General features: G+C 39.0%; 1 protein-coding gene across 1 annotated transcript in view; it reads left to right on the top strand.

Annotated features, from left to right (window-relative positions):
- LOC111584532 (poly [ADP-ribose] polymerase tankyrase-1-like) overlaps positions 1–20,205 on the top strand; it is a 29,958-nt gene that overhangs the window by 8,427 nt on the left and 1,326 nt on the right. The window contains exons 5-14 of the mRNA XM_023293690.3: positions 3,283–3,363; positions 4,718–4,904; positions 4,988–5,067; positions 7,168–7,288; positions 9,813–9,910; positions 11,618–11,692; positions 11,825–11,930; positions 15,348–15,534; positions 15,848–16,004; positions 17,482–20,205. The exon at positions 17,482–20,205 is cut by the window's right edge and continues 1,326 nt beyond it. Coding sequence (XP_023149458.2) covers positions 3,283–3,363; positions 4,718–4,904; positions 4,988–5,067; positions 7,168–7,288; positions 9,813–9,910; positions 11,618–11,692; positions 11,825–11,930; positions 15,348–15,534; positions 15,848–16,004; positions 17,482–17,568 — 1,179 coding nt within the window. The 3' untranslated portion in view covers positions 17,569–20,205. The remainder of the gene's footprint in view (positions 1–3,282; positions 3,364–4,717; positions 4,905–4,987; positions 5,068–7,167; positions 7,289–9,812; positions 9,911–11,617; positions 11,693–11,824; positions 11,931–15,347; positions 15,535–15,847; positions 16,005–17,481) is intronic.

The raw sequence follows: 20,205 nt of genomic DNA, 5'->3' as shown, positions 1-20,205 counted from the left end.
TGTTAGGAACCTCATATACAGTTACGGAAAAAATGATTAGGCCAACCTTGTTTTCTTCAATTTCTTGTTCAAAATGAGACAAAAAAAATGACAAAAGCGAGACATAAAATGACAAAAGCGAGACACAAAATGGCAAAAACGAGACAGAAAATGACAAAAATGGGACAAAAAATGAGAAAATGACAAAAATAAGATAGAAAATGGCAAAAAGGAGATACAAAATGACAAAAACGTGACACAAAATGACAAAAACGAGACACAAAACTACAAAAATGAGACAGAAAACAAAAACGAAACACAAAACGACACAAACAAGACACAAAATGACAAAAATGAGAAACAAAATAACAAAAACGAGACACAAAAACACCAAAAATGAGACACAAAATGACGAGATACAAAACGACAAAAATGAAACACAAATATGAGACAAAATGACAAAAACGAGACAGAAAATGACAAAAATGAGACCAAAAGAGAGAAAGTGACAAAAACAAGATACAATATGGCAAAAAGGGCCAATGAACCAGGTCATGTACAGGACTACTCTAGAAAACAGTCTTCTTCCATCAGCTGGAAAACTCTTTCTTGCCTCCAATGACTGGATTTTCCAACAAGACAAGGTCAGTTAAAGCCTGGATGGAGAACCAGAACATTGGAACCAAGCCTTGGCTGCTCAATCACTAGATCTAAATCCAACTGAAAACCTGTGAGAAATCATCAGACACAAAATGGAGAACCACAAGCCCAAACACGAAGTGGATCAGTTAGAATTAGTGCAGCAGGAATGAGCTGCTGTGATGCTGCTGTGTGCTGAAGATGCATGACTGCAGTCATCAGAAACAATGGTTATGAATCAGTACTAACTCCTGTGTGGATCATGGGACAAAAACAGACAGAAAAGAAAACATGGAATCCTAAAAGCTGTTTCTGGCAGAACAATGCCATAGCTACCGATGGAAGAACTGAAGGGATTTTGGTTATTATCAAGAAAACGATGGAAAATGTCTGATATCAGCTGGTCTAATAATTGTTTCCATGACTGTCTATTATGAGTCAGCAGCTTAAATTTGATGTTTGGATGGTTCCAGTTGACTATTCAGAGGAAAGTGTGCAGGAGTTTAGGTAGAGGAACAGACTTCTTCCTACCTCCTTGCATCCTAATGAGGTTTCCTAATAAGCCTCCTTCCTTGTTGGACTGTAGGTACCACAACACATCACCGCTGCTGACATCCACAGATTTGCAATGTTTTTTGTGTTAGTCTGCTATTCCACTGTAGATTAGAGGAAAAACCAAAACAACAACTAGCCCTGTATACCTGCTGACAGGGAAAGTAAGACAAGTTCTTTACCAGATGCAGAGAACGCTGTGCAGTCGGTGGATTTATTGACCATAAACTGAAACATTCTGTACTCCACGGCACCCCCAGAGCAAAACAACCCAGATAATCCACCTGCTCGTTTAAAATCAAGACAAACTGACTGCATACTTAAAGTTTTAGGCTTTTTTCAGTTGCTGGCATCACTTCTCAAAGGTATCGTGTAAGTACAAATGAAACCTTTAGAGAAAATGAAGAGATAAATCCACACAAATTGAAGAAAGACTATTAGAGTGGTGAGACCAGCAGCTAATGAGAGCTAATTTTAGATGGATATTTCACTCTGTAACACACAATTCTGTCAGTTCACTGATTTTATGACTCATCTCCTCTTGTATTTCTGTCACATGGATTAAATCTGGATTAAATCATCCCACAATCAGACATTTCAGGTGCTTTCATGTGATGCGTTGATTTGAGGGTGAGGGGAATAAAGCAGGGATGTCCAACATGAGGCCCGTGGGCCAAAAGCAGTCCTCCAGAGGGTCCAATCCGGTCCTCAAAGTGTAAAAACTCCAGAGAAGACATTAACTGCAGATTGTAAATTAGTAAAACTATAAATTTAAAATCATTTCTAGACCATGACAAGTTGTTTTAATCATAAAATACTAGATTGTTCATTGTTCTTTTGTCGTTTGTGTCTCATTTTTGTAATATTTTGTCATTTTTGTTTTGTCTGATTTTTGTCGTTTGTCTCATGTTTTTGTCATTTTTTGTCATTTTTGTTTTGTCTGATTTTTGTCGTTTGTCTCATGTTTTTGTCATTTTTTGTCTCGTTTGTGTCATTTGTCTCTTTTTTGTCGTTTTGTGTCTCTTTTTTGTAATATTTTGTCTTGTTTTTGTTTTTTTGTCTGACTTTTGTCGTTTTAATCATAAAGTAAAATCCTCTATGGTTCAGTTCCAGGTGACTAAATGTTGTGTTCCTTTGTAGACACTCTGTGATCTGGAAGTTGTAATGTGGAAATGATAAACTGAGGCTGAATGTTGTTGAAATTTAACTTATTTTTCTTCAGAAATTTCACGCTGTTCACAATATTTTGTAAAAAGATAATTCCTTAAATGTGAACATTTTCAGAATGAACTTTTTTGCACTTAAGCAAAAGAAACATTAGGAGTTGTGGTTATTTATAGGTTATTATGTCACAGGGAGTGTGATTTTCGAACCCAAATGTGAGGCGCACAGAGAAGACACGAGGCAGACTGGCAATCACAGGTGTTTTATTCACCAAAAAACTCAAAAGTATAACCAAAAATGCCAACTATGGCCAGGACTCACACACGTGAGGAAGAGGGGGAGGGAAGGCGGGTTCCTGTGGGGGCGGCAGTCGAGGGGAAGGCTCCGCCGGCCCTCGGCACCTGGGGGGAGCACGGCTGCGGTGGCCAGGGACAGCAACGGATCACGTCCACTATCTGGCGGACGGCTGGGGGAAAACACGGGCTGCTCCATCGGCTGACTCTGTCTCTCGGCTTGGAGAGGAGATAGACAATAATGATCCAGCGCTGAACTGTGTGCAGCACCGGCCTTTATAGGAGGAGGATGAGAGGATTGGCTGCAGTTGCATCGGTCCTCCAGCTGCTTCCGATCCTCATCAGCACTGTAACATATTATGATTTGATTTTACTGATCCAATCCACTGGAGATCAAACTGGGTTGAATGTGGAACCTGAACTATAAGTTTAACACCCCTGACTTAAAGGCTAAAAGGGACAGAACTGGGACTACTTGTGTATTTATAACCCCAACAAATGGTGTAATTTCCATAAATTAACAGATGACTCAAATCACAATTTAAAGTGAGCAAAAATACCGTTTGAAAAGTGACTTGTGTTTTAGGTGCCAACCATAAATTACAGCATCAGTCTGAACACCTCCACATCTTTTAATTCTGTCTTTCTGTTTCAGGCTGATGACATCAGAGCGCTGCTGATTGACGCCATGCCACCAGACGCCCTGCCAAGCTGCTTAAAGCCGCAGGCCACCGTGGTGAGTTCCCACACGGTGAAAACAGGGAGCTTTTAGCTAATGAAACATGTCCTGTGGAGACCATAATGTGTGATGGCAATTAGAAGAACCAGCAAACATATCTGGAAATGAGAAAAGAGAAGTGGGGTTGTTTGCATTAAAACTGCAGACGAGTTGAATAGTTTGTGAGGATCCTGATGGGGAGGTTTAACTCTCTGAACCTGCCAGTGGGTTTGAGAGGCATACTGTCTTAAAAATGAAATTAAAACCTACAAATTAGACAATTCACCAGAGCCGGAAACTGTAAAAAAAAAAAAAAAAAAACAGTACGAATCATGACATTTTCAGCTTTCCAATGGTCTGAAAAAGTTTGAGTGAAGTCCATCAGAAATCTAAAAAATCAAAGCTTAAAATCAGATTTCATCAAAATCACTTCTAGATGACTTCTTTAAAAATTTGTCTTGACTTCTCGTCAGAACCGTTTAACCATGAGTGACTCGGCTGCAGCCAACAGGTGACAAAAATTGCAGGATGTCCACATTTTCAACATTTTTTGGTGGAAAAAAAGAAACGTTAAAATGTTTTTTTAAGAACATTCACAAAAAAATTCAACCAAAATCCAGTGAATTTCGTTGGATTTTGGTAAAATTTTTTGTGAATGTTCTTAAAGAAAATATTTTAATGTTTTTTTTTCCACCAAAAAATGTTGAAAAAAGTTTTACTGATATATATGGAATCACTTTAGACATTTCCAGGATTTTTTTGGGAAGATTTTTACTCATTTTTTGAAAATAGTTACAAGAATTGTCTTGCCAAACTTGGGGGATTTTTTAAAATAAAACTTTTAAGGGAAACATTCAGTGAATTATTTGAATTTTCTTCCTGAAGGTTTTGCAAATTTTCAGAAAGTTTGGGAATTTTTTTGTTGAATTTTTGGATTTTTTTCAGACAAGGAAACACTATTTTTTGGTATATTAGTTTTGAGTTCTTTTGTTCAGACATCAGGTGAATAGATAGATGTTAATTACCTTCTTGACAGTTTCGGCGAAAGCTCTCGCCTTCATGAGAAGCGTCTCACTGCCGGCTGATGCGTCACATGCTGGCAGTGAGACAGGAGGGTTAAGGCTTCAGCTAAGTTGTTACTTTACATGTAAGTGCTTAAAACAAACCCTGAAAGGAGCAGAAGTCTAAGAGATGAAAACATGTCGGCTCCTGAAAGCTGTAAAATCAGCCGCCAGAGTAAGAGAGCAAACTCTGATTGAAACGGTCAAAATACTTCACGTGTAATCACCGTAAAAAGTCAAGTCTACTGGTCTTTTTTTAAAAATTGGACTAATTGCCCTTTTAAACCAAACCTTCTCCTCCTCCCTCCCAGGTGAGTGCCAGTGTGGTGAGTACAGGTGCAGCGGGGGGCGTGGTCATCTCTCCGTCTCCGTCTCCGTCCTGCCTGTCAGCAGCCAGCAGCATAGACAACCTGACCACGCCCCTCGGTGACATCACGGTTGCTGGGGCGACGGGCACAGCAGACGGAGCATCCGGGTCGGACAGGAAGGAGGGAGAAAGTACGAACACACACCTTCAGGTGTACATGTCGTCCTGAATCAGGAGTTGTTTATCTGATGTGTTTCTGGTTGTGTCTTGGCAGCGCTGCTCGACATGACCATCAACCAGTTCCTGAAGAGTTTGGGGCTGGAACACCTCAGAGAAATCTTCCAGCGGGAACAGGTACACAAACACAATATTTATGTGTCCGGGAGAAACATGACAGAACACAGTGAAAGGTGTGAAGCAGTGGAGAAGTTGGTTATTTCTGTCAGGGTTATAAACTCAAACCCAGTTTTGGTTTCATTTTGTTTTCCTCAAACCAGTTTTTAGTCTTTCTACATATCTTTAACTACGCCACTGAATGTTTTTCTTTATTGTTCCACCACTGAAGTCCTACTTTAGACGTCCACGTTCCCCTCAGAATGAACCTCTGCTGATCCTTTAACTTTTTTTTTTTTCTTTTTTTAGCCAAAACCATAATTTGTGTTTGGTGCTAATTATGTATGCTAACAAGCAAAAGTATGATAACAATCGTTGTAAACGTCACGCCTGCTCAGCATCAGTGTGTTAGTCTTGGTATTGGGATCATTTTTAGCTCAAGACACGCTGGTGTCCAACATGTCTGTAGACCAGGGGTGTCAAACATATGGCCCGTGGGCCAAAAGCGGTCCTCCAGAGGGTCCAATCCGGTCCTCAAAGTGTAAAAATTCCAGAGAAGACATTAACTGCAGATTGTAAATTAGTAAAACTATAAATTTAAAATTATTTCTAGACCATGATAAATTGTTTTGATCAGAAAGTAAAATACTAGATTGTTCATTGTTCTTTTGTCATTTTGTGTCTCATTTTTGTAACATTTTGTCTTGTTTTCGTAGTTTTTTGTCTGACTTTTGTCTCATGTTTTTGTCGGTTTGTTTCTGGGTTTTGGCGTTTTGCGTTTCCTTTTTGTCTCACTTGTGTTGTTTGTTGTTTTTCTCAAGTTTTGGTCGTTTTGCTTCTTGCTTTTGTCATTTTTGGTTTCATTTGTGTCATTTTTTTATCTGGTATTTGTCGTTTGTCCATTTTTTTGTTGCTTTGTAATTTTTTTGTCAAATTTTTTGTCTCTCTTTTGTTTTGTTTTGTTTGTCTCATCTTTTGTCATTTTGTGTCTTGTTTTTGTCATTTTGTGTCTCATTTTTGTAATATTTTGTCATGTTTTTGTGATTTTTTTGGTCTTTTTTTGTCCGACTTTTGTCACTTTGATCATAAAGTAAAATACTATGAAATTTTAGTTTATTCAAAATGTTTTGGAGAAAGATAATTCCTGAAATGTGAACATTTACAGAACGTACTTTTCTTACTAAAACAAAGGAACCACTAGGAGTTGTGGTTATTTACAGGTTGTTATGCTGTGATTTTACTGGTCCGTTCCAATGGAAATCAAACTGGGCTGAATGTGGAACCTGAACTAAGATGAGTTTGACTCCTCTGATGTAGACTCTCAATCTTGCCATTTTGAAAATCTTAGCGTTAAAAACTAATAAGACAGAAAGAGTTGATGCTTTAAACAGAACCACTGAGAAGCTGGAAGATGGCACATTGAAGCATCAGGTAGAAGTGAGAACTAGACAGATTTGTTTTTATTTTTAAATCAGTATAATTACAGTTCATCAAGTAGTTTTAATTTGTTTAGAGAACAGGCTTGTGCCAAAGTAAAAAGCTGAAGTTCACATCTTTTCTGCTGTGATTCAGAAAATGAAACACGTTTTCATAACAACTTCTGGTGCCAGATAAGTTTCACTCTGCTAAAGTCTCACTACGTTCCCGGAGGATTTTTGTGTTTTTGTGTTGATTTGCACCTGAATCTGAGCTCACTGGAACACAGAGGAACGTTATCTCTGCCTCCAGGACGGATCTCATCTCTGCTCTCCTGAACAAACTCATGACTTCACTGCCATCTATTTGCATATGAATGGATTGATTACTGCCAGCCGTTCACTGACCTTTCCTTCATGCTGCTTGCTTTTCATGAATATTTCTCAGACCTATTGTCTCTGCAGTATGTCTTAGATCACTAAACTCATGATTATTAATTGAAATTTTAATGATCAGCTACAGCATAACCTGCTGTTGTCATTATACAGTTTTAATGTAGTCTTTTGTTTTGTTCTACAGTTAAATACATGAAAACATCATTTGATTTCGTCTGGGCACTGTAGTTTAGAGCATATTTTGACCATAAAGTGTTATCTTCCTATTAATTTACAAAAACCATAAACACCGTTGGCTGTTTCTGGGCAGATTTCTCTAGATGTGCTGGCTGACATGGGTCACGAGGAGCTGAAGGAGATCGGCATCAACGCTTACGGTCACAGACACAAACTCATCAAGGGAATCGAGCGGCTGCTGGGAGGCCAGCAAGGTCAGTAAACGGAAACATACCATTCAAGTACAAGAGGGAAAAACACATCAAATAAACCATTAATACCCATCAGTAGAAGGACAGTATTCAGGGATGAGAATTTTCCGAGGAGGGGGGGGGGGGGGTCGGCAGACATTTTCCGAGTTTTTTTCCATTTGTCATTCTCATCCCTGAGTATTTCAGTGTACAGATTAACTTTAATAGCTTTAATGCTAGTTATTGGATGAACAGTAGTGATGGCGAGATGAAGCTTCATGAAGCATTGAGGCTTTCCATCCAATTGGTTCACTCATGGTTCGAAGCTTCATGGTGCTTCATTTGCTCTACTGCGCCATCAACTGGACAAATAAAAGTAAAACAGGCAGAATGCCTATAATGACACACTAGCTTTGCTATGTGAAGCTTTGAATTGTGCTTAAATGATAATGCCAATAAACAAGTAATATACTTAATATAGTGCCTGCTTTTCCTGATAGCAGGAACAGAGGGGGAAATGGAAACAAATTGGGGAGAAATTTGAGATTTGTAGCTTGACTGCTTGATTGATGTCAGGTTCTGGCTTTCTGTAAAGTGCTTAGATACTTTTAATTGTAATAAGGGCTACATAAATAAAATTTATTGTGCTTTTGCTACTGGTTTTGTGACTGTGCGTGTGGTACCAGTGACAACCTGTAAAACAAAAGTAGGGACAACATTTTATTTTTCCACAGTGCTGGGATTTAGGCGGCTTCTTTTTTTTGGACAATATTTCTCTAGCTCCTTGGAACACAACAGACACTTCACCTTTTAAAATACCAGAAAAAAAAAAGAAATTAGAACAAGCGGTGTGTGGTGTTGTCACAGTTATTCATATTACACTTCACTTGTTATGTGCCTACTTTATTAGGAGAAATCAGGTCAAAGTGTTCCCAGGCAGGGATAATGTTCTCTTTCTGGCTGGTTCTATAAAAAAAAAAGGAGTCTCAAACCGATTGAATGCAAAGATACAGCAGGTAAAAATCCAACAAATGCGAAGGGGGAATCCATTGCATTTCGCTGCCTTTATATTTTGAATTGCACGTCAAACCTGCGAACCACTTCCTGAACCAGTCACGCGGTACGACCGGCTTGCGAGGCTTCGAACGTCATCATTTTGGCTCCTCCCCTAAATGAAGGAAGCCTCGATACGCGCTTCGTGGACACGCCCCCCAATTACTCGACACACGCTTCGAAACCTCGGCACATCTCGAAACATCACTAATGAATAGTATCGATGTTCAACCTTGGCAGGAAATTAATACTGAATGTCAGATTAAATAGTGCAACTGCATCAGATTTCAATTCAGTCAAGCAAATTATTCTGATAATGTGAAGATGTGCTGACGTTCATTTTACACCCTAAAGTCAAACTCATTAAATATTTGAATATATCCGCTATTTCCATAATGAAAAATGTTATTTAGGTCTTAATCTTAAAAATAACAAAGCCATAGACTTTATGTGAAGGACGGACAGTAGCTCCCATGATGCCTCACATACGTTGTGGAATATTTACAAGGTAGCTTCACCATCAAACATACCCTGTTTTATCATCTATTTAGCTCTAAATACAACTCAATTTACAAAATAAGCAGCATGTTGTACTGTAGGAGACTTGAAACTAGTGACTGAGACCATAACGTTATTAGGAAAATGTTTACTGAGGTAACAAATCAAGTGAGAGATAGTCACTTTCTCATAGAAATCTATACAATCTGACTTGTTTTTGCAACCAGAAGGTGTCGCCGCCTGCTGGACACTAGAAATGATGTCTATTTAAGTCACTCTTTAGACTCTAAAGCTATGTCAGTGTTTTGGTACTTGCAGTAGATCTTAGTCAGGACATCCCCAGTTTGGAGAAACAGACAGAAAGTACAGCAGTGAACTTTGCTTCTTTGTTTTAAGTTTGACATTATATTTAGTATTTCCACCGCTTTCCCTTGCTGTTAGATAATCCTTTGTAATAAGCAACTTCTGCCGTCCAGACTCCCTTGATAAAAAAACAGTATTTTTACTTTACAGAACAAGGGAGCTGCTTGTCTGTTTTTACGTGACGTTGGTGTTTTAAGACCAGCAAACGATAACACAAGATAATCGATGAAAGCAGCAGGAGGAAAGCAACTCTTGCTGCGACATAAAATTATTGTTTTTGTCAGCGGAGTCTGGAGGCTTTGAAGAGAGAATAGAGGATATAACTGCTTCGGGTTCTCCAGAAAGGGCAAGGTAAAGTGGTGAAAACATTCTAAATATATCATACACTTAAACCAGCATTGATTTTCTTTGCCGGGCTGTTTTTAGATGCTGACCTCATCCACAACCGTGCACTGCTTAGCTCCTGTCCTGGTCCTACTGTCCATTTCTCCAAACTGGAGGCGTACCAACTAGTACCTCATACAACCTGTCTTTAGAAGAAATTAAAACCGAACTGTGCCTTCCATAATCAACTGTCAACAGTTCGGCTTTTTCATTTTTCCTGTCATTCATTGTTGAAAATGTGTGCTTTCAGGTGCAAACCCTTACCTGACGTTCCACTGCTCCAGTCAGGGCACGGTGCTGATCGACCTGGCACCAGACGACAAGGAGTTCCAGTCTGTGGAGGAGGAAGTATGTACAGATATATTAGAGAGATACAGTGGTCCCTCGCCATGTCGCAGTTCACTTTTCGCGATCTCACTGTATCGCGGATTTTGAAATTGCATTTGGTATCGCAATTTTTTCGTTACATCATGGTATTTTGCAGTATATAGATACTCATATATTTATTATTGTGGCAAGCGGTGCTGAAGAACAACGCTGGAGAACGGATATCTGCCTTTTGTGCACTCTGCAAACGGCAGATGCTTTTATTTTGACACACAGTGAACAGCACTATTGAAAATGTGGCAGGAAGTCATCAAACACACTTCTCATTTACGGTCCGGAAAACATAACACTTAACCAAACTAACTACACTGACTAAACCACAAAAACACAAACACTAATAACACTGTAACACTAACATAAACCACAGTAATGACATTTAAACCCCCTAAACTCCCATGGTGCATTGCAGCACAACAGTTCAGTCATAGCAACCAGCTCTGCCATTGCTACATTATTTTAATTATTTTTGTGGTAAAACAAGCATTTTCTAGCCTTAAAAAATTGAAAACAATATAAAAATATACAAAAAAATAATATTTAAAACATATTAAAATAATATGTGGAAATAAAATAGGCGTCTGATCGCATAGTGTTGCTCTGCGGTGTGTGGGTTTATAAAACCTTAAAATATAGATATGAAAAATAAAATAAATATGGTCGCAACTTCGCGGATTTTCGTCTATCGCGCAGGGGTCTGGAACATAACCCCTGCCATAGACGAGGCACCACTGTATACAGAAATATCAGAAATATTCTACAGAGATAGTTATTTTTTTTATCTCGCCACCTGGAAGAATTGTTCACAGTCTGGTCGAGTAATTTAAACTCTTTATTTATTTATCTTTATTTAAACTTTTTGCAGGATGACAGCTAGTTATTACTAATTTCAACCATCTGGCTAAAGACACATCATTCAGTGTCTTCAGTACAACAACAGATTGAGAAAGAGGAACCATATCTGGTGTCTTCTCTGCTGACTGTATTTCTCCTGTGAGTTTGAGGGGCACTGATTGAATGAGACAGCAGATATCAGTTTGAAGCTGCTAAAATTAATGAGGACCGTCAGATGCTAACAGAAATTTAACAGGTAATTTCAACTGTAATTCCTGCTTGAGAACTGCAAAAGTAGTGACATGTGGTCCAAACTGTTTTTTTGAGAATGATAATCAACTTTACCCATACTATTGTTTCTTCAAACAGCTCCATTATTTTGTGAATCCACATGCTGCAGTTTTTTCTTTATTGCTGCTGATGCCTCGCATTTTCAGCTGCATTGTTCTAAATTTCCCTCAGGCATCGTCAAGGTATCTCCTCTGATTGATTGCGGTCCACTTCATCACTGACTCCGTGGCTTCTGTAATAGCTGAAAAACCACACGGCAAGCTCGAGTGAATTTTTTAAAATGAGAAAACTAGTTGGGATTCTTAACGGAGATGTATTTCACGTCAGCGTCTTTCTCTGAATATAAAAATAGTCCAGGGGTGCCGAAGCAATCCACAGCTCTCCTGATGCTGACGCTGTCCACAGATCTGTAGGAATAACACTTTATGGTGTGCGACTCACACAATCTGGAAACTGCATTTCATTAGTATTTTTATCCAACACATTTTCCTCTATAACTTACTAAAGCTGTATGTAATTTTGATTGTCTGATAATTTCCTCCTCAGCTACAGAGTACGATTAGAGAACACCGAGATGGAGGCAACGCAGGCGGAGTCTTCAGCCGGTACAACATCATTAAGGTATGCACCAAAACACACACCAGTTTTCTCTCTTTTGGACAGAAGTTAAGGAGTTCCGACTTGAAGGTTGTGAGTTTTAAATGTATTGTCCTTTCTATACCTCATCCTGTTCCTCCTTTCCTAACTGTGCAGATTCAGAAGGTCGTGAACAAGAAGCTACGGGAACGATACGCACACAGACAGAAGGAAATTGCAGACGAGAATCACAACCACCACAACGAGCGCATGCTCTTCCACGGTAAATAAATCCATGTGAAGCACAGGAAAGCATGGTGGTTTTCCTCAGCATGTACACTGAAGGTGTAATGCTGAGGAGCTATCCTTAAGTTATGTACAGGGGGTCCTCGGTTTACAACGTCCTCGACCTATGGCGTTTCATCGGAACTAATTGCGTGGAACTAGTTGACGAGCAGAGTGGATGAATACGTCGTCACGCAGCACTATAAGACGGCTTTGTTTCCATTCTCTGGTTGTACACGACCTTGGATTGTGCTACATTCACCTTTTGCCATTTTCTCATCTGATTCTTGGAAGATAAGGAAAGCCGTCTCCATGGAAGTGAAATTAGATCGAATAAAACGCTGGGAACAGGAACAAACACCGACCAACATGGGTCAAGATGTAAAAACAGGTCAACATATTGTAGTGATCCTCTGTGATGAATGAGTGAGACTTTATCTGGTTCTCTGCTGGTTTATTGAACCTTCACACAGGCTACTGTGGGCCGTAGCCAACGCCAGAATAACTAGAAAAACCCCATAACTTAGCTCCAGAATTAGCCACTGTTCCCAGCTCTCTCTACTGCTGACTCTCAGCCAATCAGAGGTGAACTAACTAAACATGGCACGTTCACTGACATCAGGTAAATCTGGAACTGAACAATAAACATTGAAACAACAACATCAGTCTGTTACAATATTCTGTTATCTTCTAGTAAAATGATTCATACATGCATGAAAGTTGTTGGTATTCATGACTTTTATGAAGAACTGATCATATCGTGATGCACGGAACGGCTTTGTTTACATTTTCGCCGGAGTTCCGGCTTACAGCGAAAATCAACTTATGTAGATCAGTAGGAACGGAACTCCGATGCAAGTCAAGGACCCCCTGTATTATTGTCAGTAGGTCTTGCTGCTTAGTGTGGTTGAATTTTTTAAATGTGTTGATGTTTTATCACTTTTCTTTTTTACTAATAAATTTAGTTTATTTACAAAAGCTGCTGACCTGCTCTTACACACAGTTATATACAAGTTTGAGCTCTCCTGTAGAAAATTTGACTGTTGTAAACATTTGATGTGAAAGTAAATATCACTCTTCACAAAACAGAGGAAAAAATGAGCCAAACTTCTGCATTTGGGATGCAACTTTTAGGTAAATTCCTTGAACAATAGTGAGCCTCATTAACAATAACCAATTAATAGCCAAATGACTGAAGTACATTCCATAAGTTGATGAAACAGTTTGTAGTCACTGAAAATTGTTTGGGTTACATTAGGAATTAATAATAATAATAATAATAATAGTAAGTTTATTTGTGTAGCACTTTGTGAATGTTTTTCTTAAAAGTGCTTTGACAGGTAGAAAAGAAAAAGTGACAAAAATGTACAGAATGGATAGTTAATTAAAAGCTGGTTGAAAGATAGAAATAGATTAAGAACAGGAGGCTAGAAAGAGGGACTACAAGCAGTGAAAATTTTAAAAGGGATAAAAAAAAATTGGAAGGAGAGATGAAGAAAATACCACCCTACTTAAATTATAAATTAAATAGCAAAACATAAAGACTTAATTTAAGGCTACTAATCAACAATTGACCCAATAAAATCCAAACACAACAAAGGAGCAGCTGTCTTATATATCCTAATAAATCATCTATAATGTTAGTAATCGCTTCACAGCAGTTTGATATCAGAATAATCTTCAGAGCTGATCTACATGATAGAGTGACTTGTTCACTGTAGCTAACAATAGTCCAGCTGCTGCAAACATCTGCTCAGCTGGAACAGATGTTCATAAACACTGTTGCAATAACTTCATCAGTCCAAGAATCCGTCAGTGTTTACTGCCACCTCTAAAATGGATTTATACTCAGTGTAGCGACACACTTCATCACTTTTAGTCGTAATATTGATGGAAGCAGGTAAACAGAGTCCTGCTGCTCCTGAACGTTGGCAGCATTAGCTAATTAACAGCTTCTCTCTGCCAACAGTCAGGCTTTAGGTAGCTAGCTAAACCGGACAGTCAGCAGACACCTTTTTCCAGAACTATATGCTGTAGAGTTCATCAACACAGCTGCTACAGTTTGCAGTCAGACAGTAGGATTTCTGTAACGTTTACAGACGGTCAGAAAACACACCTGTAACTCCGTGTCATCAAACAGACTCCATCTGGTGGAGCAACCAGGTACTACAGATATACGTTTCACTCATCTTCACCCATATATATATACACACATATATATGTATACACATATATATGTGTGTATATATATATATATATATATTGGGGCGGGGTTCTCAACTTGTGTCAGAGTTCCGTTCCTACGGTGTGGCATAAGTCGATTTTCGCTGTAAGTCGGAACTCCGGTGAAAACGTAAACAAAGCCGTTGCGTGCATCACGATATGGATCAGTTTACATATTTGTACAACTGCAGTAACGACAGTCATTAGCTCACACTGAAACACAATTCAGTAGGAAAATACCAGTAAAAATGTAAACAAAGCTGTCCTATAGTGCCGTATGACTACTGTACATTCAGTGGTCACACAACTACTTCCACTGAACCAGTTCCGCCGTAAGTCGAGGACGTCATAAACCGAGGACCTCCTGTATATACACGCACACACAATCTATACATAAACAAGCACGCAGATGTAATAAAACCTTCCTCCAGCCTTCCCTAGCTTTTCATTTTAGTCAGTTTAGACTGAGATTTTCCCCAAATGTTTCAGCCCTGCACTACAATAAAATATCTTTTGCTCATTTGACTGTATAAATGCACTCAGTCTGACAATTCCCCAGGTGGAGACGAATGTCACAAAACTAAGCAGAACTCGTCCAGCCTGGTGTCAGATTTTGTCTTAATGAAATCTGGACCACATCTCCCCTGTAGCTTCAGTCACTTCCTGTCAGTTAACAGAAGTAAAGAGCAGCCTGGTCTTCCAGATCAAGGTTGAGCCGTTTGTGTGCTCTGAAATTAACTCTGCTTTGCACTGCAACAACTTTACTCTTGCAGCTTGACTTTAAGCTTGAAAGAATCTCATTAATCTTCCGTTTATTTTCAACCACAATGCTCGCTTTAGACACAGCCCTGAACTGCAGCCAAGTTTTGTTTAAACTCCCTGTGCTACATCCTTAAGAAGAAAATCCCAGAGAGTGTCTATGATGACCAGTGATCATAATAACAGCAGATCTCCCAGGATAACACTTCAACAGTATCTGGATCTCTCTACTCAGCCTTCATTATATCTTTTTGTGCATCATTAGAAACTCTATTTAAAATTGTTTTTTAAATCATTCTTAGCAACTTGTATTTAAGAACATTTTAGAACTGTATATATAGGAAGCGCCCCCACAGTGGAGGTTTGTGAGCAGACTTTCTGCGTGTTTTTGTTGTGTGATTGATTTAAATGGCTTTCTAACTGCCCCTACCAGGTTCTCCCTTCATCAATGCAATCATCCATAAGGGCTTTGACGAACGCCATGCCTACATCGGTGGCATGTTCGGTGCTGGCATCTACTTTGCAGAGAACTCTTCCAAAAGCAACCAGTACGTTTATGGGATCGGTGGAGGAACGGGATGTCCGACCCATAAAGACCGATCCTGCTATGTGTGTCACAGGTAAACAATGATTTGAATTCAATGAACGTTCTATAAAATGGAAAGGAGAAAAAAAAGAGTTCTTTTTCTTCTGTTTGTTCACCTAGAAAAGCAAACTGCTCCCATTCTGTGGCAGATAATAGCCATGTGTCATTCCATACTATTGTCCAACAGTGCAGTGCAGAGAGGAAAAATACCTACCTACGATAATGTTGGAATAGGTTCTGAAACGCTGACATCAACTGATGCTTGAATCAGATCCTTTGCTGTAAGAAAAAAAAGAAAGAAAAGAACATTAGTTTTGTTGACAGTTTTGGTTTATGTGTTTTTGCAGACAGATGCTGTTCTGCAGGGTGACACTGGGTAAGTCATTTCTTCAGTTCAGTGCGATGAAAATGGCCCATGCCCCTCCTGGACACCACTCCGTTATAGGGCGACCCAGTGTCAACGGACTGGCATATGCAGAGTACGTCATCTACAGAGGAGAACAGGTCAGTACTTGTTTTATCAGTAGAAACTGCCTCTTACTGCTGATGAGAGGCACTTTTTGTTAAACCAATAAACCATTGTGCGACATAAGTTATTTTTATTAGTTTTTTTTACATTATTTTTCAGTTTTGTTTATAAGATTTCAATTCAGTTTTATTTATATTCAAAAATTCACTATAAACACTACTGTTCAAATGTTTGAAGTCACTTAGAAATGTCCTTACAGTTTTTTTTTTCAATGAAGATGACATTAAATGAATGATAAATCCAGTCTAGACATTGTTAATGTGGTAAATGACTATTGTAGCTGGAAACGGCTGATTTTTAATGGAATATCTCCATAGAGGTACAGAGGAACATTTCCAGCAACCATCACTCCTGTGTTCTAATGCTACATTGTGTTAGCTAATGGTGTTGAAAGGCTCATTGATGATTAGAAAACCCTTGTGCAGTTATGTTACCACATGGAGAAAAGTGTCTGGGTGAACCCAAACTTTTGAATGGTGGTGTAGATCATCTCCAAGCACTTTATTTTGTATGCTGAAGACCAGACCTTTTTTTAATTTACCAGAGAAACGCCAAAACATTCAGTTTTGTTTGGATTCCCTTGAGGCAAGCACTCAAAAATGTGAATCAAAATTTTACAGAACCCAATGTCCAACAGTCTAAATTCTAAACTCTTGCATTTCAAATGTAAGACTAATACAACCAGTTAAACATCACTGTGGCTAATTTACTTTCTCTTCTAATATACTTAAAGCTAGGTGGGCAGAATTTGAAAATACAACCATCATCCTGCATCTCTTGGCTTTTTTTAGTCTCCTCTTCCATGCTTTACATGAACAGACAACACAAACTTGATTGTAAATGTGAACATAAACATGCAGGTGAATTAGCCACGGCCCTGATCTTTTGGCTACTATTAGTAGTGAGGTTACACTATTATCAGCATAGCCATACGTTGCCATCTTGCAAAGTAAATCCAGCTACACAACCCAACCAACAACACATCTAAATATTAAAAGAAAAAGAAGTCACAGTTTATCTTTGTTCTTGAGAAGAATAGTAAACCCAGAGTGTAGTAGTTACTGGATGTAAATTCCTGTCTGTCAGACACTCTGTAATAAGCCTGCATTACCTTTTTTGGATTGTTATGCAGCAAGTTTTTCTGCCATTGAATCAGGCGTTCTGCCATCTGAAAGGACATGTAGGCACATCTGCACTTGTAGAACAGCCAATATGAATGACACCTTTGAAAAAAAGCTTCTATTGGCCAGTCTCTCATCACACAACTTTCTAAAGCCTGAAAACAGCCAAGAGAGGTCTAGTTTCCTCTCAGAACAGTTAAATTACAATAAACTAAAAGGTTACTGTATGATTTTGGCTGAATGATGGCAAAAAGCTTTAATATACTCTGTCTGATTTCTAGTGCTGAAATCCTAACGTTTAGTTTTATCTTCATGCGTTCTGTGTCCTCAGGCTTACCCAGAATACTTGATCACCTACCAGATTGTGAAGCCAGAGAGTCTGGCCACACCTGCTGCCACTGCTGAGCAGAAGTCCTAAAGCGCCGCCACGGCTGGATGTGAAGATGGCCAGATTGTAGTGGACTCTCTAGGAGGACTTGGAACTGAACTGTAAGGCGTTTCAGACCTCAGAGCTGAACTTGAGAAGGACCGGGTCAAGAAGTGCCGACTGGGCAGGAGTCAGATCCTCGGAACAGTCTCTAAACGGAAGAAGACGAGGAGGATGAAAACACAATGTTTTTTTAGTTTTGGGGTAAAATAGATATTCAGTCAAGAGCAGCAGACAGCAAAATCATTTTTAATCAAGTCTAACTTTGAGATGGAAATGCGAAAGTGCTGATTATTGTTTGTGGATGTGCACCAGGATGCTGTTTTGCAGGTCCCTGATATGATCTAAAAATTAAAGCAATTACAACAAAACATAATCCAAACCCAAACAAACGCTGCTGTTCCTGCACCTTTGCACCGCTCACATATTCTACCCCCAGATTTTAATGTGTTGTTTTGATATCACGTCCTCTTTGGGCTTTGTGCATCATCTACAACAACAAAAACAACACCCCCAGGTCACTCCCAGGAAGCGGTGATTGTTGTGCTAAGAGAACAGAAATCCGGTGCTTTTTATGTCACATTTCCACCAGTGAGGCTGATGTAAACAAAACAAGATTTCTGTTTTCTTTCATAACTTTTCGAAACAGAAGAAGATACATGAAAATGGTTGTGCAGAAAAGATGAGTAATAGAGATTAGTGTAGATGAATACCCGGGAGTCGACAAGACAGCAATCCACTACAGTCCATACTGGGACCAAACCAGTTCATTTCAAAACTGCTGCTGCCAGCACACAACAAGCCCCATACACTGAACAATAACATGCACTTCACATACAGATATTTCAAACTTTTGAAGGCATTTTTGGGTTCAGAAAAAGAAGCTAAGTTGAGCGAAGTTGTGACAAGCAAGAAACAACCACAATAACAGACTAAAACAAGAAGCCAACACTGTCCTCTCTGCTCTTATTGTGAATAGATATTTCCACCAAGAATCATCTGAAAATAACTCATTACTGGCTTCGTGTTGCTGCAGAGAATTTGGAGGCTTTATAGGAACTCAAACATGGTGGTTGCAGCTTGTTTCAGCTCCGCTCCAACTAAACCTGCCTGAACTTTCACTAAACAATAAAACCGCAAAGATTGTGACACTTAAATGTACAAAATTTCCTCTCAGCTGCCGGTTTATTAGGCACACCTACCCAAAACAAATGCAGTTGGATAATAATCTATCTTCATGCAGTGAAAGTGAAGGAGTTTCACATCTTGAATGTTGATAAATTACAGGAAAATGCATTGATTTGTTCCAGATAAAGTACCAGTACTCATTGCCTTTACAGCAGGCGGACTGATCGGGCTTACTGTCGAGCGTAGTCAACCCACAAAGACCTATTCTAAGCTAAGAAAAACACACACTGTTGAACAAGTGTTGTTGAAACAGTTTCAGAGAGCTGTTGATTCAACCTCATGATCACTTTCAAGGATGTAGCTTGTGGTGCATTATACAGAGGGTTCTATTATCTCACATATCCCTATTGATAAAAATAGGTAGGATGAAATAAAAAATATAACCTTCATGAAGGTCAAATTCTCAGTACTGCTGTAAAACAGACTGGCAACCAAGGCAAACATTTCATTCATTACACCTCACTCAAAGTGTTCAATACCGACATTAAGCTCTATGTTTACCACTCCAGCCAGTATATAATGCTTTCTGCCACATTACAGAGATAAAAGATGGAGGTCCAGCTTTCTCTGTGTGGCGTTCTTGCTCTCTGTTTAGTGTAAAGTTCTGTTACTTTTACTTTTAGGAGAGAAACTGAATGTATGGCGTGTAAAACAGTTTCCGATGGGGAAAAAAAAAGGGATGTTATTCTCTTTAAAACCCCACTTTGTCATTAATCGTAATGGGTTAGGCGAATTTTAAGCATTCACACATTTGTGCTGTTACACCTCTGTGACTCAACGGAAGCATTTTTTTTTTCGTTTTGTAATTTAATGTGTCTGAAATGGGCCCACATTTTTATCTGGTTGTTTACATAAACCTGCTGCCTTCCGGCCTTTTTCCTCTTTAACTCTAACTGTTGATGCTCTCTAGTGGTCCAACGGAGGCACTGCTCGTTCGCAGCACTGACCTGAAGGGTAGAATAACAGTGTAAGGATTACATTCTATTTGTGTATTTCTAAGGCGTATTTCATTTTTGTTTTCTGCCTTTCATCTGTTTGTTTTCTTTTTGTACTCCTGAGTTTACACTCCTTAAACAAATGTGAAAAGTGAGCCTTGTCACTGTACCTCAGCGAGCCATAAAACAGTTTTGTATAACCGGGAATCTGCAGGTTGACTGAGGCTGACGATGATGAGGATAATAGATATGTTGTACATAAAGATGAGCTATCACACATGTGTACTAAATAGTAAACTACCATGTACAACATGGTCATAATGGAAGATGAGCACTCCTCACACTACAAACTATAAGCTTGAGTTCTTTGTGTTTCTGTTGATAGTTTATTATTTATGGTTGTTTTAATTAATGACACTGTACATCACATGGGACCACACATGAAATTATATTTACCTCTAATCAGGTCACACCAAGTTGTGCTGATGGTCTTTGAAATTCCTTG

This window comes from Amphiprion ocellaris, chromosome 10, assembly GCF_022539595.1.
Source record: "Amphiprion ocellaris isolate individual 3 ecotype Okinawa chromosome 10, ASM2253959v1, whole genome shotgun sequence".
NCBI classification, from domain to species: domain Eukaryota; kingdom Metazoa; phylum Chordata; class Actinopteri; family Pomacentridae; genus Amphiprion; species Amphiprion ocellaris.
This window is presented reverse-complemented; position numbering and strand designations above follow the sequence as displayed.